Consider the following 25230-nt stretch of genomic DNA (forward strand, 5'->3'; position numbering starts at 1 on the left):
AAAAAGGAAAAAAAACACTGAAAGTTTAAAAAAAAAAACACAAAAAAGCTTTTTTCTAAATTTTTATGTTTGTTCGCAAATAGTGGAGTAATGATGGGACTTAACTTGAACGCAAAATGTTAAAGGTTGTCAAACACAACTTGGTTTAGATAATGTATACAAGTATTCATGTTTGCAATTCTAAGAGAGAAGCTCCCCCCGCTCCAGTCTATGTTGATGAATATTTCGTGATATCGATATAATACAAACTTGATTTATTAAATAAACCAAGTTTGATATGTTAAGTAAGCCAATTTATGTTCGTCGTAACTAGTTTTATATTTACTGTTTACTTATTACGGAACCACTTTGATTTTTTATGATGTAAATATGAGGAAGTAAAATAGCTGAAGTCTAAAAAAGTGTGAATGAGAATTGTAAAATTAAGGCTTTGAGAAATAAATAGAGATCAAGCTCGAACCTTTTCTGCACGTAGGTTGGCAATCTGATCTTTGTGTTGGTAATTATTGGAACCTGCCGTGAAAGAACTCTCTGTTTCCGACTCGATCCAAGACCGAGGCCAGCATCTGATCATTGCTTGTTTGTCTGTGGTTTCCGTATGTAACGAAAGCAGCATAAAGACACAATTTCGGGCTCAGATATACCCAAATGGAAAATGACATAAATGTCTTCGGGCCTTACCTAAGATTTAAAGTTAGCAATAAAATAAAAACATATATTTTGTATTGATTTTTTTATGGCCAATTAACTTCAACTAACGACTCCAAAATCCATCGGACGAAGAATAGGAATGGCTTCAAGGTCGAGGGACTGCCTTCAAACCCTAGGACCGAATTTTCTATTTGTAGAAAAAACCCGTCTCACTCAATTTGTCATCGTATTTTTCACCTGACTGTCAACCTGCTAAAAAATATTTTCAATGAGATAATAAATAAAAGTTTTTAAATTTAAAAGTCAATTTGACTTTTAACTGTATTAAAACTTTCTCAAACACATTATTTAAGTAAAACATTCGAATTGAGATTCTAACTTGGTAATTTATGCTCTTGCATGAATTTTACCATAAAGAAACTCATATTTTCTATTGCTTTCTTTATTGTTGGTTTTATACAAAAAAAAATGATTTGGTGAGGAATAGAGCTGGTATGTGTATGTGAGTACTTTTTTGAACACATTCAATTACTAATTGGTATTAAAACTGATTGTTTTGCTAGTAATTGACAATTACTAATGGCTACTAGTTAAAATCTATTCATGTTGTGCATCAATTTGTAGATTTCTAGATCCTGTAAGTAAATAGTTCAATTGATCTTATTGGCTATTGTACCTGTTGTACTTAGGCTCGTATTAGACTACCTATTGTACATAGGCTATTGTACCTAGTAGAGTGAAACACAGTCCTTAGTAACCAAAAATATAAAAAACGTGTTTTTCAAACAAAATATCTTAATGTAAAATAATCACCACATGACACTGATTCGGTAAAAGTAACTATTTTCCACGTTAAGCTTAAAAGTAAAAAGTATCTGAATATGGTATCTGTTGAATATGAAGAATAGTGACAGGAAAATTGACCTTAACTTGAGTTATCCTAGATGACGCATCACTTCCATTGGCTTTATGCCTGCATAGATGGGTATTAGGAGCAAATTCACTCCCTCCACTTGCTGATGTCGGCCTGATCCAACCGTCTCCAGTTTGGAAACTGCTTCTTTTAATGCGATAAAGCTTTTACCTTTGTAAATACAAGCAAGTTGTATATCCTCTCAAATGTTAAGAAAACTTATTAATAAAGCTATTCAGGCTCTTCTTCATAAATTTTATTCAGGCTATAATGTATCATGACCTAAATAACCTAATAAAATATGAACGACATAATTACCTAACTGGAACAGCAACAACCTGTTCAATTTGTGAAGCTGACCTAGTGGTGCTTTATTCTCAGGTTTTTTAGTGTCTTTGATGCTTGAATTGAGACTTTAAACCTAATTTTAGACTTCAATATATAGGTGGACTTTTTCGAGCCGATATAGTCGATAGAAGTCTTGTAGATTTCTATTTACCTTTTCTGCCTATGGAAAAGGATCATATTAAACGATGTGTAGAAGCAGAGTTTCGTCGGCGGGGATATTCATGGTATAGTGGAGATATTGAGTAAGTACCATTTTTACACAAAATATTATTCACTCGAGACGTAGGTACAGTTTTATACCGCATGGCTGTAACTGAATCACTTAGCGAATATCCTTGGCATCTGAGACTAGTCTACCATGAGCAGGTATATTCCCCACCCCCCAGACTAATATCACTATTAGTCTTGAACTCATGTAAAAAATAAAAGACCATTAGGTAGGAATTTATTTATTTATTTATTTTCTTTATTTCCCTCAAAAAATGAGGAGTAGGCTACAATATAAATATAAAGAAAAGACAAATGATAACGCTTACAATAAAAAAATATCAAATATTGATCAAACACTTAAAGGGAGAAAAAAAAGATACAAAAACACTTGCTAAATAATTTAGCCTGTAAATCATCCAGGGCCAGAACTGTTACTAAAAAACGGAAATAAATTGTGGCCTAAAAGGACAATTTTCGCCTTGTCTTCAAACGTTTTACATTTTTATTTATACAGACTACAAGATCCTTCACTTTAAGCTTTAAACAATCTCAGTGTTATTAAAAGAAAGGTGGAAACTAAGTAAAAATTTACAAAATTTAAAATAAGAAACTTTAATGGGTGGAAGATCAGAAGGTCTGAAATTACGGAAGAGGAGGGATGGGAACAATACGTGAGGAAGAGCAACAGCGCTATACATATGACCAAGGACGTCCCGACGTAAAGACCCCGAAAACGAATTAAAGGACCAAATGCCTTGCGTAGTTTCTTCTGAAAACATGCTAAACCAGGACTGGTTTGAAATCTCTTTTCGAGGGAGCATAAGGTAATCCCAAATAAGTGACTATTGGCGACGAATGGAAAATAACACCTTTGCCGCAATTGAGAGTCGCCCTGACATTATCCTTTAAACAATTTACAACAAAAAATTGACATTTTTCAAAATTGATAGAAAGGCCCAAACCTTCTAAACAATTAATTAAAATATTAAAATTAAAAACAAGACTTGACTTGGACCGGCTTAGAAGTATAATGTCATCAGCATATGCAGTGTAAGACATATTTCGAGATAAAGGAACAAAAGAGCAAGAAAGAGAATTAAGGGCAATAGCTAAACTACTACTACTATTAATAACTCACTGGAGCACCAAGCCGCCTGAAGCCAACACAGCTACGCACGCTCCTCCTCCAACCTAATCTATTTAAAGCCTCCCTCTTTACACCCTTCCAGGAAGTTCCCATTTCCTTTAAATCTTTATTTAAGACATACTCCCAGACAAGGACGACCTGCTTTCCGTGTAGCCCAGACGGTTGGCCAAAAAGGACAATCTTCGGTAATCTGTCATCCTTCATCCGTAGAACGTGGCCTAGCCGTCTCAACCTTTCTTTCATTATAGCCCTAGAAAGCGGGATTGAACCACATTTTTCGTACAACCTACGGTTTGAAATACGGTCAGTCAGCCGGGTGCCCAGAACAATCCATAGGCAGGTTCTCTTGAATATATCTAGCAAATCTTCATCTGCTTTGCGGAGCGCCCATGCTTTAGAGCCGTATTTGACCACTGTCAACACTGTAGGTTCCAATATTCTAATCTTGGTTTGCAGACTTATCTTTCTATTCTTCCAAGCTTTTTTTAACTGTGAAAAAACACCCTGAGCCTTAGCTATTCTACTTTTAACATCTTCACTGCTCCCACCATCTTTACTAATAATACTACCAAGGTAACTGAAGCTCCCAACCTGATTAATCTTTTCGTTACCTAATGTCACCTTTTCATCTTCACTTATTCCTAGCCTTAGTGACTTAGTCTTCTTAACATTAATTTTCAAGCCTATTTTAGCACCCTGAACTCGCAAAATCTCTAAAAATTCATTCATTTTGCTCACACTTACCTAATATGCTTAAATCATCAGCATAATCTAAGTCCAGGAGCGTTTTTCCTCCCCATTTGATTCCGTGGTCTCCAATTGCCTTTCCTGTGCTCCTTAAGACGAAGTCCATCAAAATGATTCATATAAAGGGGGATAGAACACAACCCTGCTTAACTCCTGATTTAATACAAAACCAGTTGCTAACCTCATTTCCTAACTTAACCGCAGCAATATTATTCTCGTACATAGCACAAATCACTTCAATATATTTTTCTGGTATACCATATAACGATAAGACCTTTGTTAACGCTCTTCTATCAACAGAATCGAAAGCTTGCTCATAATCGATAAAACTGAGGACCATAGGTGTTTGACAACGAAGGGACTTCTCAATTATTAACCTAAGAGTAAAAAGTTGGTCGACACATCCTCTACCTTTTCTGAAACCGCATTGTTCTTCCCTTAAAATTTTGTCTACAGCATCTCTCAGTCTAAAAAGTATCATATTACTCAGTAATTTGCTACCTACAGAGACCAGACTAATGCCTCGATAATTACGATACTCACTCTTGTCACCTTTCTTATACAGTGGTTTAATTAAGGTTTTCCTAAAATCATTGGGTACTTCCCCTTTTTCAAAAATCATGTTCATAATCTAGAGTAGCTTATTCCTAACCTCAGAGCCACCATATTTAAGAAACTCATTAATCATACTATCAGCACCTGGAGCCTTATTATTTTTTAATCCTTTTAGTACTGTCGCTAATTTTTCCTCACTAAACATATCTTCCTTCATATCCAAGGTATCACAAACTTTTCCATTTTCATCTATATCTTTTCCTGCAACTGTATCTCGGTTTAGCACATTCTCAATATGTTCCACCCATCTTTCTTTAATCTTTTCCTTGTCACTAATTGTGGCCCCATTTCTATCTTTAATTGGGACTAGCCCGGATTGGCTACTCCCTTTCAATTTATTAACATGCCAGTATAATATTTTACTATTATGCCGTCTAGCCACATCTTCCAGATCCTCAGCAATTTTATCCATGGCCTCCACTTCACATCTCCTTAGTTCATATTTTAATGCTTTCTCCACTTTCTTTACATTCCTTTTGTTTTCATACGACCTATCACTCAGATAATTCTTATACAAACCCCTTCTACTCTCTATTAAACCTAAATCTTTTTCACTAATATTCCTAGTTGCAGTCTTAGAACTCTTCCCTAGGACACCATCAGCAACTTCACAAATTGTTTTTCTGAAATTATTCCATCCATCTTCCACATTGTCAAATTTTAAAATCTCAAGTTTAGTATTCAACTGTTCCTGGAAGTTTTTTCTCAAATTTTCATCCTGGAGTCTATCAACATCATAACTTTCCAGGATGGAGTTACCCTTCCGAAATTTCAGCTTTAAATTAACCTTAGACACTACTAGATGGTAGTCTTTACTTTTAACATCAATATACACCCTATACACCCTAGTATCTTGTATTGATCCTGCTAGTCTTCTGTTTACAATAGCATAATCAATAAGGTTTGCTGTCTTACCATCACGTGAATACCATGTCAACTTATGGGCCATTTTGTGACCAATCACCGTATTGGTTATAACTAGGTTGTTATACCTACAAAATCGCAAAAGCCTATAGCCATTACCGTTTTCTTTTCCTATACCAAATTTACCTAGGCGAGGATACCATCTATCCCTATTTCTTCCAACCTGGGCATTAAAATCTCATAGCAAAAACACCATATTTCTACCTGGTACCCTGTCTATTTGCTCCTGTAACTGTAAGTAAAATTCAGTTACTCCATCAGTTGGCTCAACGGGGGCATATTCTACTATAACTGATACCCTGAACTTTTTAGTCATAAAATGAGCAATTAGTATTCTTTAATACCTTCCCAACCTAAACAAGACTTAGCAGCTTCCTTATTCATCATGAGCCCTACTCCCTGTCTATGTACCCCATCCTTCCTGCCTGAGTAAACAAATTCTATATCACCTAATTTCATGCTTCCTACCCCTGGGATATGAGTTCTGAAACTCCTAATAAATCCAGTTCAAGCCGTCTGAATTCGTCAGTCAAAATGTCGATGCGATAGTCATTTTCTAACGTCGTAACATTCCAAGTTCCAATTTTCATGTTCTTTAAATCTTTGAAATTATTTTGGCCTCAGGAAAAGTAGTGATCCCGGATAGCAGTGCGGGACGGGGACCAACATATCTTCTCAAGTCTACACCGAACCGCTTAAGCCGGCTTAGAACCGGACAGCAAGAAGTCCCTGGTTCTCCAGTAAGTTGGAGGCTTTCTGCAATTCTGGGCCCATCTTGGTCTAAACATGAATTGGATATATAAGGAAAAATAATTCCTCCTTGTATAATTCCTCTACCCACTTGAATTAGTTTGGACTGAGATGAAGACGAACTCGGACAAATACGGATCTTTAATCCAGAATACCAAGAGCGAAGGACTCGAATGACAGCTAGGGGCAATCCAGCACGGATTAAAGCGAGCAGTGCAGATGCATGAGAAATGTTATCACAGGCCCCTTTGATGTCAACCAAGAGGGCATGTAGCGGTTGACCAGAAATGTTCGCTTCTTCAATAACTTTGCTGAAAGATGTATGGGCGCGGTCAAATCCTAAACCTCTCTTGAAACCAACTTGATTAGAACCAACGTCGAGAATTTCAAGAAGATCATTCAAACACAACTCAAACACTTTCCAATCATAGAACCCCTAGTAATTGGCCTCCAGGAACTACAAGATGAAGAGTCTTTCTTCCCGCTCTTAGGAATAGGCGTAACTATGCCAATATAGAATGACGATGGTACTAAACCAGTAGTAAGTAAAAGGTTGAAAAATGCCAGTAGAGTCATGAGAAAAGAAGGAGCAAGTTTCAGCTGATTATAAAATACACCATCATGATCCTTAGCCGACTGCGCCTTTAACGTTTTGATAGCTTTACATAACATATCCTCAGATATCCTGTAATCAGTTGAACAATTCTTCAACCTTTCATCTAATTGCAACACAACACTGTTAGAATCGTGCGAAGTCGACAACTTAGAAAAATAATTTTCCCACTCTTTTAGCGATGGTGTGGAATTCGTATCAGGCATGTTAGTCCGCCTATTGCCTTGGAGAACTTTCCAAAGGAGATTCTTATCCTTGTCGTTATCAATGTTTGAAGAAGCTTCTTCCATGACCAGGTTATTATGACGGCAGAGCTCCGCTTGGAATTCGGCCTTTCTCTTTTTCATTAGCAAAAAAGCTGGATGATTTAAAGGGATCTCATGTCAAGCAAGGGTTTAAGTAGGGAACAGTTAGTGTCCTGTATCAGATTCCTTGCTTTATCATATAGCTTTGAAAGTGGTTTCAGTGACAAGGGAAAAGCTGAGGTCTCCAGGTTTACCAAGCGCCCGCCGTTCCCAATACGCTTGTTTTGCCGCCTTATTAGAATTTACCAAAAAAGGATTGAGGCTTCAAAAAGGTTTCTGCGCGCCCAATCTTATCCTATTAGTAGGAAAAACTGCCGCAGCACCGTACATTTCTGTCCATCGCGTCCAAACTATCAGGAATAAAAACTTAAATTCTCAACTCTTAAATTAACTTAAATCTCAACTCAACTAATTAAAGTCTCAACTCTTTCTTGGTAAAGTGGTTTAAAATTTGGATTCCAATCAACCCGATCAAAAAATTTAGGAAGCTTATTACCTGAAATACGAGCTGGGGAAGGACGAGAAGGTAAAGGGGGTAAAAGGAACTGAAGCGGCATGTGGTCACTAACGGGGAAACCTTTGATTACAATAACCACTGACAAAGGATCACTTGGGTTAGAAGGAAAAACGTGATCAATATTGGTTGTACTACCATTTCAACGAATATAAGTTAATTCCTAAGACTTCGGTAAAACAGAAAAATTAGGAAGACAAGACGATAAAATTGTACCCCGTTCTTTCGCTATATTTGGATCACAGTTAAAATCACCTAAAATATAAGTACGAAAATTCTACTGTAAACTAGAGACAAAACGACTAATATTAAAACAGCATTGAGTAAACGCATCAAAAGAAATATCATCTTGGTAATCAGTCGGAAAATAACAATTAATTAAAACTACGTTTGAAAAACTACAAGCAAAAAAAATTGTATCAATAGCTAGAATAGTTGCATTAAGAGACTTGGGTAAAATAGTAGCTAAACCACCGGAGGGACGCCCATCAGTCAGCGTAGCGGCAACAGCAATGCTGAGTAGACAAACTAGAAAGCAGATTCAATGAATGATCAAGGAGTTGGCGTTCTTGAAGACATAATAACGATGATTTTTCATTAAAAAAACTATTAAGTACAGGTAATTTCCCTTACACACCATTTGAATTAAAGGACGTAACACGAATACATTCATTTACAAAATTTCTCTAAAATCGAACACCTAAAGCTGTAAACTGGATGATCATTCGAGCCACAACTGGCACATTTAACTGGCGCTTGACATGGAGAGTCTTTAGTCGAAATGTGATTACCGCTACATCGGGCACATTTGAAACATTTCAGATTTACATTGATTTTGACCATGGTTAAAACTTTGACATTTAGTACAACGCCTAGGCTGAATACGATCATGTTCCCCTCGGGAAAGCTCATAACCGAATTTGATGCCATGTGTGATGTAAAAATGCAGGTATTCTTCTGTTTGAAAAATAACTCCTACAGTTTGCGATTTTCCTAGCCGATTAAACTCGATTATACCCGGAAAGTCCGATGCGTAGGCACTAACATCAAAATCAATGTCAACACTCCTGATAATTTCAAAAAATTGCCTAGGCTTGGAAGTTATTATGCTTTCAAGAAAATTAACCTTTAGATCATAAATGAGCTTCGATGTATCTTGATATGGTATCGATACCATAACCCTATCCTTAGTCGCTTTAACATAACGAATATTTGCATACCCCGTCTTATCAAATTCTTTCTTGTGGCAGACAGGATCCTTCAGTAGGAGAGCGGGTGGGTTTTTTATCACTATGGTCTCCAATGGAACAGTCTTTAGTGGGAGAGGCGGCCATTCATGGGGGGCACAGTGGGGGATTGAGATCAAGATCATTGCCAGGCGTTATTTTTTCTCCAAATTGGATTCGATACGCTCGATAGAAGACAGTGTTTTTTTCAAGCTTTCGGGAATAGTCGTAAACAAGCTCATCAAGCCGGACGTTGATGTCAGGCTTTAATACTGGACATTCATTGAAGCTCCGTGGGACGATTACAGGCCATATGAACTGTTTCGAATCAAGTTCTACGATAACACGCATTATGTCCGAGGCAGTAGTCTTTTCAGCTGTTTTTCCTCTCCTTTCTTGCAATCTACCAGCTTTACGACACAGACATGCGAGCAGCGTTTTTGCTACATTCAACTCTTCTAAACGATAGAATCCTGCTATTGCGTTAGATATTTCATCAACGCTTATTCCGGCTTTCAATGAATAAAGAGTGATGAATAATATCGAATTAACTACGACATGCGAAACTCCTGTCTCTGACACAAAAGTATTATCAAAATCGTATGCATTGAGTGGCTGGCTTGTGACGTCAGATATATTGTCACTTGGAATTGCTTCAGTAGAATGATTATTTGGTCTTGAAATAGACTGGACTGACAGGTCCACGCTGTAGCTGCATGAATTTTCAGCTACAAAATTGGTATTAGCAGGAATGGATTTTTGACTGCTGATTATCGGGGCAATACAGGGATTATTATTAGAGATGCAAAATTCATGGACTTCATCATTATTTGAACAGATTAAGCAAATCCAATTCGGTTTTTCTTTTCGCTCAGTTGAAGAAATACCTGCACACTGTGGGTGAAACAACTCGAGACATTTTGTGCATTGCAGGGTGACCCCTCTGCCACAAGATTGACCACAACCAGGACAAATAAATATTGACATTTCTACTCCTTAGGTCTGGGGCTAAATAAGCAAGGCCTAAAGAAAGACGGCAAAAAAAATCGCCTTTACCGTTCAATTAAGCTTATAATGCAATAAAATCCTTCGGGTTAAACTTGCAACACAGCACGTCTATACGGTACGGACACTCAGATCTTCAATGCCAAAGGGGTGTGTGACTATCCCCCGTAGACAGAATATAGTCGAGCAAGAAATGAATTTATTCAATTCAGATCAAATCAGATACACTAATCCGATCAAATAGTTATATAAATTTAGTCACACTAAAGTAGACCGGTTTTACTTACAGTTCATAAATATCCTATTTAAACCAGATCCTTTTACTTTGAACTCTCAATCAATATAATCCGATTATTTGAGATGTTCTCACTTTTGAAGTTAGTTCAGTACTTCTGTCAAATGGTTTTAATACAATCAAGCATGCGGATATAGGACATGCTTCTTGATACTGGCATCTCTGAGAAGAACTAAATGGGCTTGGTGTGCTTATTGTTTGGTGTCCCCGCTGGCCCGTGAGAGAGGCACTCTCACGTTTCTCACCCCCTCCTCAATACCTTGCTCTTTACTCTAAAGTTTTTACCAATTTTTGAAAGGTCGTGTTTCCCCTGGAAAGTTTATCCCCAAAATCCCCCCCCCTCTGAAAAATGTCTGTATACTTCCCAACAGCAAATACTATACGCAAATAATGAGCAAATTTCATAACTTCAAGCCTTTCCCCACGGGCTGTAGGGAGTCACGTTACCCCTAAAGCCATAGCTATTTGATCTTTCAACTATGCTGAAAAAAATGGCTATCTCAAAATTTTGGTCGGACGACTTTGGTGAAAAAGGTGCATGGGGGGGGGGGGGGGCTAGTTAATTTTTCGTTTAAATACACCCTCTCCTGATCTTCTAGGACCTTTAGTTCGATAAGGTCACCCATACAAAAAAAATAATAATATCACGCATCCATGATCTTTCTTCTGGTAAAAAAAAAGAGGCAAAATTCCACATTTTTGTAAATAGGAGCTTGAAACCTCTACAGTAGGGTTTTCTGATACGCTGAATCTGTGATTTCCATTAACATTCCTTGATTATTAGGGGCTTATCCCCACCATTTTCGAGAATCAGGCAAATTTCTACATGATTGTAGCTTTTGATGGGTAACACTAAACTTCATGAATCTTATATATTTAGAATCAGCATAATAAGCCGATTCTTTTATGTATTGGTTACTATTGAGCCGAGAGTTTCGGTTGCTATTGAGCTGAGTTGCTCCTTTACCACGAGCTCTTTGATAACTCACAATAGACATAACGCATCTGCAAACGTGATACGGGAACATGCAAATTTATTACCTATGAGACATAGTTGCTTGACTTGCTCTGTAACTGCCACCCATGGGTCAAAGTTTCTGGAGCACTCCACACGGCATTGGCGCAGGGTGTCTAGTTTTGTTGTACTTTTTTCAGTCTCATCATCAGGAATACCATCTAATATAATATTATTTTGTTTTAACACAATATTGCAAAGTTTCTCACTTAAAAGGGTCCATTGTATTGCCAATTCATTCAGGAAAAATTCACTAATTGCCCATTGAACATAGTTGTATTTATTGCAAAGAAAATCAAGGCATAATTGATCTTGGCAGCCTGAATAGCTTGCAACTTCCAGGGTTAGTTTCATGGGCTAAGGGCACTCATAGGTCCTTGGGCCAAAGAGATCCTAATGTACAAAAAAATTGTTAGGGGGCATGGGGGCGTGAAAAAGGGCCATTTTTTTCGTTTGGCTTAGGAAGAGGTCTAAAAACCTATCTGTAATATATGTTTTTCTTTTAGGACTATAAGTGATTCTATTGAATATTGGCCACCAGATATCAAGCTGTACTCAGTGACAGGATGTAAAAGAATATACCAGCTAGTGGCCACAAAAATACATGAATGGGAAATGGCTCATTGGCTTACTGACAATGATAGAAATGAGCTTTAATCAACCATAATTTAAAAGATAGGGTATTTTATTTTTTTATTTGGTTGTATGTTGCGTTATAAGGACGAAAAGCTGATTTAAAAAATAGTTTGTAAATATAGCTATAGTATTTTCTACCTGACTTGCTTTCTGTGAAAGAAAGCGTAATCATAATCGAAAACGGTTGAACCATCTTGAGTGTTTATTCTTTTCGTTTTACGTGACAAAAGATTTTTATGTATGTCGTTATTTTTGTATTACATTTGTTAAACATTGTTCTGGACTTTTGTTTGTTTTTAAAGATTTGTAAGTGGCCGATTTTTTTTCGATTTTACCCGTTGTTGCCACAATTATGGTTTTTCAGATAAACGGTGATTAAAATGTTTCTATGGAGGCTATACTTGAGGCTCTGAAATATAGTTTCAGGGTTAGAGCTATTTATCTGCAACTACAGTAACTTGTACCAAAAATGTGGTTTGATCCCACTTTCTTGGTCTATAGTGAGGGAAAGGTTGAAATGGCAAGATTACGTTCTGTACATGAATGATGACAGATTGCCAAAGATCTTCCTTGTCGGCCAACCATCTATGACCTACCAAAAAGAAGGTTTGGAGACTTTCAATTGATTCGGTTGGAGGAAGAGCGTACGTAGCTGTATTGACCTCAGGTGGCTTGGTGCTGCACTGAGTTGTTAGTAGTAGTAGTAGTAGAGTTTGGAAAAGGTAAAATACGAGAAAGGGTGCTTTTGGGAATTAGTTTGATAAAAAAATCATATGAATGAATCAATAGTTTGTGTCCTTGAAGGGTATTTTTAAACCCCTACCTTCATCCGTCCTGAAATTGCACATAGCTTTTTTCAAATATGGCTTAGAACGTGCTATAGTTTGAACTCTTTGAACTTGAAAGGTACTAGTTGGCTATGGGGTTCTAGGAATTTGAAAAGTATTTTCACCCTGTTTCGTCTTCTTTTTTCTTCATTCTTTCTTTTTTGAATCGGAATATCTTCAATAATTTTCTGGTGTTACAAGTCGAAATAGAGTGTAAATATGGATTTAAAAGTAGTTTCCTAATCCCTAATTAGGGCTGTAGATCTATTTTTGTAAATTTCTTGCAACTGGCAAAAGTTTTCTTAGTTAATTAAAAGTCAGTCTTCTGGAAAGGGTGGAGATGGTCACTTGGGAAGAAAACTCAAGGGTTTGATGCAGGTTGTAGATCGATACAAAAAATGAAGGATAAAGAATAATCTAGAAATACGAAGAAAAAACAACAACAAGGATAATCTGGAGCCGGTAATAAAGGATCCAAACCAAATTTTTTGGCTAGGCCATCTGCCAAGCCGTCTCAAGTGCTGACAGAAAACTATGTAATATGAAAGAACAAACTAATCCTTGAAAGCATTTAATAATAAAAACTAAAACTGAATAAAAATAAGAAAAAAACAGAAGAAAGGAGCCACCCTAAGGCGATGAAAGCAAAAAGATGACTGAACATCAAAACACAAATGAAACGACCGTAAAGAAATTGGATGGGGTATGGATTCTATCTTTGGCTTCAGACGCAGTCCATATATTGATTTTATACTAATACGACTAATTTATCCTTCTTCTATACTGACAAGTAATGCTATTGAGTCTTGTAATTAGATTATCATCACAAATGTTCCCTGTATGTATTTAAAGCAAAGTCTTTACGCATGATCTTTTTTTTCAATAGCTTCCCTAAATGGTCTGGACTTACAAAAGCTTGGAGGGGTGGCAATAGAGTCACAAACTTCCTTTCTTTTGGATTTTAGAGATCTGCCTATTGAAAGTGTATGTTGGTTTGGCCTTTCTTTCTCTAATCTCTTCTTCTTTCTCTCTATCCGTGTTCTGTTCTTCTTTCTCTAATCTGTGTATTAGTCTTTTCTTCTGTATAGTCCTAAATTGTATTAACATTATCTTTAGATTAACCCTGAGGTTTTCATTTACTTGGCACAGAGGTTTTCTGACTTAGCAAAAAAGACTATGCGGCTCTGGCGGGCTTCTTGGCTCGGCGCATTAATTGCGCCGAGAAACATTTTGTAGTAGAAAAACATCAGATGAACTCCTAGAGAAGTTTTAGAGCTTACTATTAAATTGAACTTAAATGATTATCATCAGGTTGATGGTTGTTTGGATGTTTTTAACAACTAAATTAATTTCTAAAATGAAAAATATTTGGTTTTAATTATTCTTATCCAAAATATGTTGTTTATCCAATTTGTTCTATAGAACGTAATTGAGATGTTTTAAGCAGTGTATGTTAAGGTTAATCTAGCAGAATCTTACTTCTTATTTTTTCCGAGGATGAGCATTTTCAAGAATTTGCTTTTTGAAATTATTCAAATAGTCAAAAACTATTAATTGGTGTTTTAGCAGTAAGCATCATATGCTTCTCATATTCTGTTACGTGTCTTATCTTTATTCGCACAGTGAATCCCCCAATATCAATTTTGTTTATGGCACCTTTACTGGCAAAGGATGGCAGATATTATCTACTTTTTCTAAAAACTCATCTTTTTGGTAACCTTGGCGCTATATACTCGTACTTCTGCACGACAATGAATGAACATTTTCTGAAAATTCAGCCAACCTGTGAAAAAGTTTAATCAAGCAGAACAACTATTAAATAAATCTATCCAAACATGCACGCAAATGGAAGGCGAATTTTTTTTTATTTGATCAATTTTTCAATCTAGTATATTTTTTTTGCCACTTTTTCGAATAGTCAACACTAGTTACTATGCCGATTAGAGGGCTCATGAACTAACCTTCAGAAGGATAGGCACGGGTGCACCAAAAAATTGAAGACGATATTTATTTAGCTATCTAAAATTATAATTTAATAGTGTAAACATTCATAAGCGTACATCTGCCCAGGGGTTAGAAAATCCCACAAAAAACTGATTATGGCTGGGGAACCACCAGTACCTTGAAAATTTATTAACTGGAATTTAGGATAGGATAAAGATCCACCGTGCCCATTGGTGGCTCATATGCCGTCGAATAGACGTTTAATAAAGAAAAAGGTAGCAAGCATGTCGCCCGACTTTGTGGCAGTTGGAGTTGAACCATGGGCCTAGTATTGCCATGTCTATCCAGTTTGTTACTACGGGGTTTATTGGGAATTTACTTCCTTGTATTTTCGATAAAAATTTATCTGAGGGTAGCTTGTACCCCCTAAAGTACGAACCAATCGATACGCCAACTCATTTGTGCCTTTCTTCACATCAGTTTTTAATGCTGAGTTGTAGTGTGTGATTTTTGTTTAAATGTATGATTTTTGTGAAAAAACTGAATTTAGCTATGCTACGATAGTTTTTAAATATACCGATAATACCAAGATCTCTATACCGAGAGAAACAAAGATAAAAAAACCCACTAAACTAAAAATAAACAAAACCACCAATATTAATACAATAGAATTGTCGCAACTGATTCACCTAGGGAAAAGAACTACTAGAGTTATTTCAATGAGAACATCAAAGCAACTGAACATGCTCTGGTGTTCTCATCAAATTGCATCTTTGATGCAATTTAACCCGATACTGGAAGAAGGTTTGTAACTCATGGGACGTGTGGACACGATGGTGGGCCCTGTTAAGCGTACATTTGAGCGCCTTCTTCCTCCTTCACCTGTATTTATGGCCCCGGGCAAGGGTGTCCCAGTTTCTATTATGAACCCCCTAGGGACAAGGTCGCCCTTGGTCCGTGCCTCCTATGGAGGTACCCTACATATCTGTAGGGCGGTCCCCTATTGCCACCTGGGAAAACGCTGAGTGGCCTGGGGGAGGCGCCTAAAGAGCAGTAGACACGTAAAGCTTTTTTTTGGATACCATTTTTTCGGGGTAAATATCTTAAATTACGTTTGGAAAAAGCTTATGTGATGAATTCCTTTACGTTATGTAGTGGCAAAATTACATGTGAAAGAAACGGTTGTTAAAAATGACAAAAGTGATTTGACAAAAAAATTCCCATAGAATGTGAATCTGATGAAAAAGAAAATATTACAAAAAGAGACGATTTCCACACTAGTATATGAATAAAATAAGACAACACAGGCGACAAACAGCTTTTTAATGCACACGTAAATTTTAACTTAAAATTTTAGGTAGGTATTCCTTTTATTTCCATAGTTTTGATGGTACAAAAAGCATTTGTACATTTTATTTTTTGAAATTTTGTTTACAAATTTTACAAAACGCATATAAATAATTTAAAAGAATGAAATAGCTTTATTACTGGCTTAGGTTCGAGAATTAGAGGATTTAAAGGCTTAGCTTGAAAAATTCTCGGGAGTGAGAGTAAATCGAATCTCAAAGTTTATAATTCCACCCCTTTGTTATCACCATGCCCGTAAAAAGGGTAAAGTGCTACAAATTTAACTATTACCAAGAAAGATGCAAAGTTGTAATTTTTCCCATATCACAATGCAATCGAAAATTACCTAGGACCAATAGTTCCACATAATCCCCAAGTAAAGATTTTTTTTACAAATCTAAGCAAACGAGTACTCTGATTTGCTCAATCCTGTAGTTTGATTTTCATCAATATCACTCCCTATCTCAGGGGTATATCCCCTTTTTCAAAAATTAGGAATTTTCACACAAGTGTATTATATTTGTACACAAAAACACATTACTAAAGATGCAAAGTTGTAATTTTTCCCATATCACAATGCAATCAAAAATTACCTAGGACCAATAGTTCCACATAATCCTCAAGTAAAGATTTTTTTTACAAATCTAAACAAACGAGTACTCTGATTTGCTCAATCCTGTAGTTTGATTTTCATCAATATCACTCCCTATCTCAGGGGTATATCCCCTTTTTCAAAAATTAGGAGTTTTCATACAAGTGTATTATATTTGTACACAAAAACACATTACTGAGATTACAATAATTCGGACGGCAAATTTCAGACACAAATTAACATTCACATAATAAGAAGTACAAAGAAAAGCAGAAAAAACGAATTCCAGCATTGGCAAATGTCAAACTGAGACGCTTTTTCCTATCTTGGCTAAGTTGTTGTGCCAGATAACTAATGCTGCAGGAACCGATATACCCACTAAATCATTTCTGAGAAATGTGCTTCAAGTTTCAAGTTCCACCCCTCTACCTTGCAGTTATTTTCCAAAATTTGGGAACTGTTTATACAAGGGGATAAAAACATTAAGAAATTATACTTAGACTACACTAAGACCGAAAAAACTATTTTCAAGCCTATATTCTCAATCTTTCCCTATTCATAAGGTTTGAAAAATTCTCCAAAAATATTTGAAATAAAGTCCTAGATAAATAAGTTCTAAATCTGAAAGCAACTTAAATTTGGTTTAGGATCCAGATCAAACATCGGAAAATGTCTTGCACCTAACGTGCAAGAGAAATAAATGCAAAGAAAACTGTATTTTCTTTTTAAAGAAATGTCCTCACAAACTGTTTAAAGTCTTTAAAGCGATAATTGTGTTCGTGTTGAGGGGAGGTAGGGAGGAGGAGCTTAAACACTTCTGGCAAAGACTTGATTTGGGAGGCGCACTGATTCCTGAGACTCTCAGTTACGTAGGCTAGAGACTTTTAAGCAAGCAAAACGTCCAGAAATTGTACATTTAACACAGCAGCAGCCTATAATGTCATATTAGTGAAAAAATCGAAACTATGCATGTAATAGCATTTACGGAATCTACTACTGACTGGCTGTAAAAAAACATCAAAGGATAAAAAAAATTAACTGTCACTGGAAAACTAACTGAAAGAATAAACGTGAAACAACGAAACGTTGAGCCCTATCTAACAGAATAAAAAAACTTCAAAGAAAAATTAAAAAATATGGCATGAACATAAAAAAAGAATAAAATGGACGGATTCAATTCAAATTGTAAGAAAAATTACGATACAAATGATACTTTAAACTTACTTAAATAAGTAAAAACTAGTTAAGATTAAAGCAAAAACAGTTACAAAGGCACTTTGTATTGTAGAGGCTCCAGCCAGGCGGCATTTCAACATGTCGTATCTGAAACAAAAAAGATGACTGAGTTACAAAACATGTAGAAAATATTAAAATATCACGCTAAATTGTGTTACTCTTTTTATGTTATTCATAAACTTTTTTTTCTCGGATTTCGACAATAACTAATGTTCCAACAAAGTATATATCAATGGCACAAAAATAAAGCACGTTTGATGGAAGGAACGCTCTTGAGAAGACTGCTCTCGACAAAAAACTCGCAAGTAATGACCGATCCAAGTGTCCTAAGCTCCTTGCTGTTCACAAAACGTGTCACTGCGACACCTTCACTACGATATGTGACCAAAGCAGCCATGGAATCCTAAAACGAGGCATAGACTTGTTACTACAGAGCCAATAAATGTTGGCTCAAATGATGTGGTCCACCAGTGCCACAGGGTTATATGAGCCACCTGGTCCACTAGATATGTACCATGGCAGTAGTAAAAGGTAGCAATAGTCCCAATCCACAAAAAAGACTCGAAGTTAAGTGTGAAAATTACCGGCCTACTAGCCTGACATGCCGCTACACTAGAATCCTCCTTAAAATCCATGCCATCGCCGTCTATACTACCGGCGACTGTCTAGCTGGCTTTCAACTAAGACGATCGTATTTAAATTATTGGTCAAATTCCAATGGTACGCCATCAAATGGAATGATATATCGAGTTTACCAGAGAGATCTATCAACTTTTTGTTGATTTTGAACAGATCTTTTACCTCATTTTGAGGAAAGGCTTGTGGTAAATTTAAGAGCGTTGCGCTGTCCCGTATAAAATCGTCAGAATGATTGAGGCATATACAGCCAGTACAAAAGCCAAATACTGACTATCAATGAGGAAATCTCGACACCTCCAGAGTATTCCAGGGATGCATCTCTATATTTGTTTAACTTTATTCTGCGTGCCGTCCTCTCCCTTGATACCAACTAAATATGGGACAAAAGTGGATGGGATCCTACCTAAAAATTGGCGTATAATGATGATATTGATTAGCTAACTGCGACTGGTAGCTGCGTTCTATCCCTATTTAAACGGATCATTTTGATGGCATATGTCCCGAGGAGCACAGCATAAGAAATGGGAGAACACGGAATCAATTTGGATAGTAACAATCTCCTAGAATTAGATTATAATGATGATTTAGAGCATACTAGATGAAAATGTTAGTAAAATGAATTGACTTTTGGAGATTTTGAGAATTCAGAGTGGACAGACTCACTTATCTAGGTGGTATTATTAGTAAAGAAGATACTAAAAGTAGAAGAATCAAGATCCAGTGTGTTTTTCATAGTTGAAATAAGTTTATAAAAATATAATTCTGCCAACCACGATTAGGGTGTTCGAAGCTACAGAGACAACAGTGGTTAAGCGTGGCTCTGAAGCGAGGGTGCTCCAAAACACGGAGGAGGATTTGCTAGATGTTTTCTAGAGAAATTACCTACGGATTGTTTTCGGTACCCGTCTCACTGACCATATCTCAAACTGTAAGTTATAATGGCCATAATGGAAGAAAGATTGAGATGGCCAGGACACGCTTTGTGGATGATGGATGACAGATTGTCAAAGATAATCTTTGTCGGCCAACTACTGAGGGCCAAACGAAAATCAGGTCGTACTCGAATGGACTGTTAGAATGTCGAAAGTAAAGATTTAAGGGAAATAGTAGTTTCCTGGGAGGGTGTAAGAGGCAGGCTTTAAATACATCAGGATGGAGGAAGAGCGTCCATAGCTGTGTTGGCTTCAGGCAGCTTGTTTCTACAGTGAGTAGTTAGTAGTAGTAGCAACTGCTACTTGACAGTTGGTGCAGTGTTAAGCACCTTAGGCAAACCGACTGTTCTAACTCGTCCTGTTATATGCGTGGGGTGATTTCACTTCTAGGTTTTGCTAGAAATCTACAACTTCTACCCCCCCCCCTGCCTTTGAGTCCTACCTGTAGATGCGAAAATCCTTTTACGGTTTTACATTTCCAGCTTTTATCATAGATCAATAGGGAATCATTTAAAATATAAGTTTTATGGGAACCTACAGTCTCTTATGGCAGTCATTAGTTTTTAAGAAAGAAAAGCACGAACTAAATTTTTTAATAGTTTACTGACCTTGTTTTTTTGTCTTCCATTAAATTTTGAAATTCCGCTTCAACCAGTTGACCGTCGTAATAGGTAATACTGTCTTCAAAGGGATATTCATATCCTTGGATGCATTCGCATTTGTAACCACCCATTTCAAATCCTCTTCCCAAGATGGGAACACAATAGGATGTTTTTCTGTCGCACTTGTTTGTGTCCTTGAAGGCATTTGGGGTGTGGAAATTAGTTGGACACTGATTTATGTCAAGCTGTTCCAAGTCCATAGTCACTGATACAACACCCCTTAAAGGAAATTAAAAAGTCGTTAATACATTTCTTACTTAAAAATGTCAATTTAATAACTGACAAAAAAAAGAATTAGTGCTTAATTAAAGCTGTGAAAACAGAAAATGTCTTATGAGTAGAAAGCCAGTGAAAAGCAAATTACTATTCACTAGGCCAGAATTTCCTCTCTCGTTAGATTTCTATTAGTATCTAATGTAAAATTTCTATTGGTTGGCAAAGCAAAAATAAATGATTTTAGTCAATACAGGACCAAAAACAGGGTTGGTGGCGCAGGTTGTAGGTTTTGGGTACCTGTTTGACTGGTCGTATATCAAACAACAAGTTGAACGAAAATTGTTGTTCCACTTTGTAATGCTATAATGTTATAAAGGTTGACATACGTTTTGCGGATAAAGGATGACAGATTACCAAAGATCGCTCTTTTTGGAAATCCATCTAGGACCAAACGAAAAGCAGGTAGTCCCCAATTGGAATGGAAGGAGGGCACAAGGAAGGAAAGTGGAACTTATTTGGAAGAGGTACGAGATTAAAAACTTGAAGCTTGAACAGACTATGTTGGCTTCACGCGGCTTGTTACTAGAGTGAGTTGTTAATAATAATAGTAGTATATCAACTATATATTTCATAAGTGGAGTTGGTTTTTGTCGCAACTACAGCCTTTTCTTATTCTTTGGTGAAGTAACAATTCAATTCTGCAATACTCTTTTGAGCAGTTAAACACTGAAGGCTTAATTTGGTGAGTAGCACATTAAGCCACAACTAGTAATCTCTGAGATAGAGGTACTGAAACCTTTTCCTTCCATTCATACCCCTATCTCCTACGGGGTGAATGCGCCTCTGTGACTAGATAATGGGGACCAAAGCTACAAGTTTCCGACTAATTTCCGGAAAAAATTGTCAAAATTTTTTTTTCTTCGTCCAGCCCTTTTGATTCCTCAATGATGTAATGATTTTTTTAAAATGTATATTTGCTTGCTTTATTTTTTATGAGCTGTTTTTACTCTATACCATATAATTAATTATTATTAATTTAATATTGTTATTTACATTAATAAATTTAATATAATTAAATTAAATATATTAATTAAATTAAATTTATTTTAATTATTTATTATTTATTCTTATAATATGGAACCAGTATTTACCAAATCTAAGATGTCTTGTTTCAAAATACGACATTTCAGATTTCAGTAAAATATTGGTTAACATTAGTAATCTTAACCAATATTGTGAAGCAGAAATCTTAGGCCCCAAACATTAATAGAACATAAAAAAAACAAAAAAAAACAAGTCCAATCCCAACCTTTCGTACAATATTTTTCAATTATCATGGAAGTTACTTTACTTCTTTCTCTTCTTGTCTTTCTAACATGATAACTGGATACAAAATTTGACAATAAATGCACAATAGGTAACCACCAAACGAATGCAAGTAAAGAACCGAGAAAAAAGTCCCAATATAAGTAAGCAAAACTCATGGCTTTCTACATTTAAAATTGTCTGATAAAACGATTCTTAAAAATGAGCCATTTACATTTAAGTAATTCATATACAATTCAAAGCAAAATACTAACTCAGATTTTACCCACAGCCAAAAACTTTACCAATACCCCGATTTCTATTCTAAAGCCCAGGCTTGTGGAATTCATCTTTTTTAAAACTAACGTCTACTGAGACATAAGGCACAAAAAAAGATTCAATTCTTACTATTTTTTTTCAACACCACTATCAAAAAATTCATGCATTTCAAGCAGCCATCTTTTCAAATTAATGCTAATACAAATGTTAATCACCGCAATGTCATTTCTCTTTACAAAAATTATTCGCCAATAGCTAGGAGACTTCATTTCAACAGCTGGTATTCCAAATTCAGGCTAATACAAATGTCAAATACCGACATGTCTTTTCTTTTTATCAAGATAATACGCCAAATGCTAGACTTCATTTCGGCAGCCAGCATTTCAAGTCCAAGCTAATAAAAACGTCATTACCCGCCTTGTCGTTTCTCTATATCAAGATCATATGTCAATAGCTGGGAGACTTCCTTTAAGCAGCCATAATTTCAAATTGATGATATTAGAAATGTCAATTACAGCCATGTCTTTTCTCTTTATCGTCAATAGCTAAGATACCATTTCAGCAGCCAGCGTTTCAAATTGATGCTAATACAGCTGTTAATGACAGCTATGCCCTTTCATCATTTTAAATTGATGGTAATGCAAATTTCAATTCCCACTACATCTTTTCCCTTTATCAAGATAGTACATCAATAGCTAGGAGACCTCATTTCAGTAGCCAGCTTCTCAAATTAATGCTAGTACGAATGTCAATTACCGTCACATCTTTTCTCTTTATCAAGATCGCTAACAGCTAGGAGACTTTGTTTCAGCGGCCAGCATTTAAAAATGGTGCTAATAAAAATGTTTATCACCCCATGCCCTTTCTTTTTATCAAGATCATACACCAATAGCTAAAGGACTTAACCTCAGCAGCCAGAATTTCGGATTGATGCTAATAAAAATGTCAATTACCGCAATGTCCTTTCTCTTGCAAGATCACACGCCTATAGGTAGGAGACTAAACTTAAAAGGAAGTGTGCATAGCCAACTTTTACTTCCAATTTAACTGGACTACCAAAAAAATATGGGATTATTACTCATCTTTTTCTTTATTGAATTGAAATTTCACAGTTTAATTAAAGTTATTTTGCTAACTTTCATAATAAATGTGCTTGCTCAGTGACTTCTTTGGAGGCCAAACAAAAGACCGTTCACGCCACAAACTTAGTATTGACAAATTACAGAAGATTTTTTCAGCTCAAAATGGCCAAGAGATCCCTTTTTTTCAGCTGCTGTGCCTGACTGAAAGCAAAATTTCTAGTTTCTCAAAAAAATACTTCTTTAGACACTTATTTGAAAAAGATTAAAACAAATTTTCATGTTTAACATTTCAACAGTTTACTTCCAACATTTCACTTTTGGAAGGAGATAGCCTTTTCTATTCCATTTTAATCAAAATGTATGAATTTTCCCCTCTTGTGTAACATTATATTTTTTTGGCAAATTTTAACTCTCCATCTTGATTTTTTTCATTTCTAATCTTATTCCACGAATTTGACCGTTATTAGGCTCTATGGCACAAGGCTCTATGGCCGGGATGCAGGGAGAAAAAAAAACACTAAAACAAAAGAGAAAGGCCAAGTGTCTTCCAACGTTCATTACCCTCCAATAACAAAACCAGATTCAGGCGCTAAGAACAAGAAACATTTCCGACATGAGCCAAGCATCCATCCCTGAGGGGGGGGGGGGGTAGAGCATGATAAAAGTAAAAAATCAGAAATTGGAAAAAATATATAAAGTAAAAAAGAACAATAAAAATAGGCAAAAATTATTTAGAAGCAAATAAATTGTTCAATCTTTTTGAAGGTGCTGAACGAGTAACATTTTTTAGCTGACTCAAGTACAGTATTCCAAGAAGTATGACAGACACCAGGGATGGACTAATGGTAAGGGCTGCAAGAACATCACCGTATAGTTGAAATAAAGCAAAAGGGCACAAAAATATAAATATAAAAAATATATGAAATTCCTTGAAATCCCTAATTTAATTAGGATTATTTGAAACATGAAGAGTAGATTTTCATCAAGAAGAATACTAAGAAACTGGACGAACGTATTATTATGTCTAGTGAGAGAGACCCCAGAAAGATGCATTTAAGATCACTGTGAACATACCTGAGAAACCTACGAGAAAATAAAAAAATCTTGACATGTCAACATTCAGGGTTAGACAATTAATATTGCACCAAATCATTACCCCTTCAAATAGATTAACCGATGGGATGCGATTCTCGGGGTCAGTGTTGGCAGTAGTGCCTAGGATACTGTTGTCAGTGAAATTAGATATAATGTTATCATTCACTGATGACAAACAACATTTTTTGTATAGAAAGATATTGGGTGACAAAGACAACAGCAATCTTTAGGATTTTAACCACAAAGATAAGGCTATTCACATTAGTCAAGACCAGAACTAACTCTAGAACTAAACCTTGCGAGAAACCAAACTCAACTTTAGATGGTGACTGGAAAAGAGGTAGCACACTTACAGAAAAATAATACCCAAACCCGGTGCAAGCACTTCCTCTTATATCGCATTAAGATAATTTGGAAATTAGAATATTGTGATTTAAATGAGTCAAAACCCTTAAGGATATTCAAAAACATAGCAGAAGGAATCAATCAAAATCGAGAGTTGAATGCACAGCCATGCTCTGTGGAGTGCTTAGCTCGGAATCTTAACAGAAAATCCTGGACAGAATGTTTCAAAAAGTCAAATACACGAAAAAACATAAACGTTCCGACAATTTTACCACATATAGACAGGGAACATATTGGCTAATAGCTACTCGGGCCTATAAAAGGTCCATTTTCTAATAAAACAATCACTCAAGCTCACCTAGTGGACTGAAGCTGCTTTTATGAACAATTTTATCATTCCTGGTTGTTGAGAGACAAGTTTAGCAACAAATGAGATTTTTTTCTACGGACGGGAGACATAATTTTGTGTTTTTTTTTTGAAATGGTATTTATCACATTTTGTTTTTTAGAGACTTGTTGTTAAAATTTGATAATGTGTTTTTTTAAAACAACTTTTGTTCATTTGACACGAAGCGCTAAATCGGAACGAATTGCTTGTAAAATTATACTTAGCGGCATAAAAATATATCTTTACCTTATATATATATATATGCTTTATTATAATATGACATATCTTTATTTTAAATACAATCTTGGAAAACAGAGAAAGAATTTATTCAATTCTGATCCGAAACGCAAACGACCCACATGGACATGTTTTGTATCATAGGGCGACGTAAAATCCATCTTCGGTAGCTAAATTTGATCCCTGTAAC

General features: G+C 35.9%; 3 protein-coding genes across 5 annotated transcripts in view; 1 reads left to right on the forward strand and 2 right to left on the reverse strand.

Moving 5' to 3' along the window:
- LOC136038830 (procathepsin L-like) overlaps positions 1-9912 on the reverse strand; it is a 216970-nt gene extending 207058 nt beyond the window's left edge. The window contains exon 1 of the mRNA XM_065722255.1: positions 9905-9912. The gene's annotated coding sequence lies outside the window, so the exon portion shown is untranslated. The remainder of the gene's footprint in view (positions 1-9904) is intronic.
- LOC136038847 (torsin-1A-like) overlaps positions 1-12190 on the forward strand; it is a 46823-nt gene extending 34633 nt beyond the window's left edge. For both annotated transcript variants that reach the window (XM_065722290.1, XM_065722280.1), the window contains exons 4-5: positions 2010-2154; positions 11785-12190. In XM_065722290.1, coding sequence (XP_065578362.1) covers positions 2010-2154; positions 11785-11935 — 296 coding nt within the window. In that variant the 3' untranslated portion in view covers positions 11936-12190. The remainder of the gene's footprint in view (positions 1-2009; positions 2155-11784) is intronic.
- A 4587-nt stretch (positions 12191-16777) lies between these two features.
- LOC136038816 (uncharacterized) overlaps positions 16778-25230 on the reverse strand; it is a 45530-nt gene continuing 37077 nt past the window's right edge. For both annotated transcript variants that reach the window (XM_065722209.1, XM_065722219.1), the window contains exons 9-10: positions 20040-20312; positions 16778-17947 (exon numbers count right to left, since the gene is read on the reverse strand). In XM_065722209.1, coding sequence (XP_065578281.1) covers positions 17845-17947; positions 20040-20312 — 376 coding nt within the window. In that variant the 3' untranslated portion in view covers positions 16778-17844. The remainder of the gene's footprint in view (positions 17948-20039; positions 20313-25230) is intronic.

This window comes from Artemia franciscana, chromosome 2 (assembly GCF_032884065.1).
Source record: "Artemia franciscana chromosome 2, ASM3288406v1, whole genome shotgun sequence".
NCBI lineage: Eukaryota > Metazoa > Arthropoda > Branchiopoda > Anostraca > Artemiidae > Artemia > Artemia franciscana.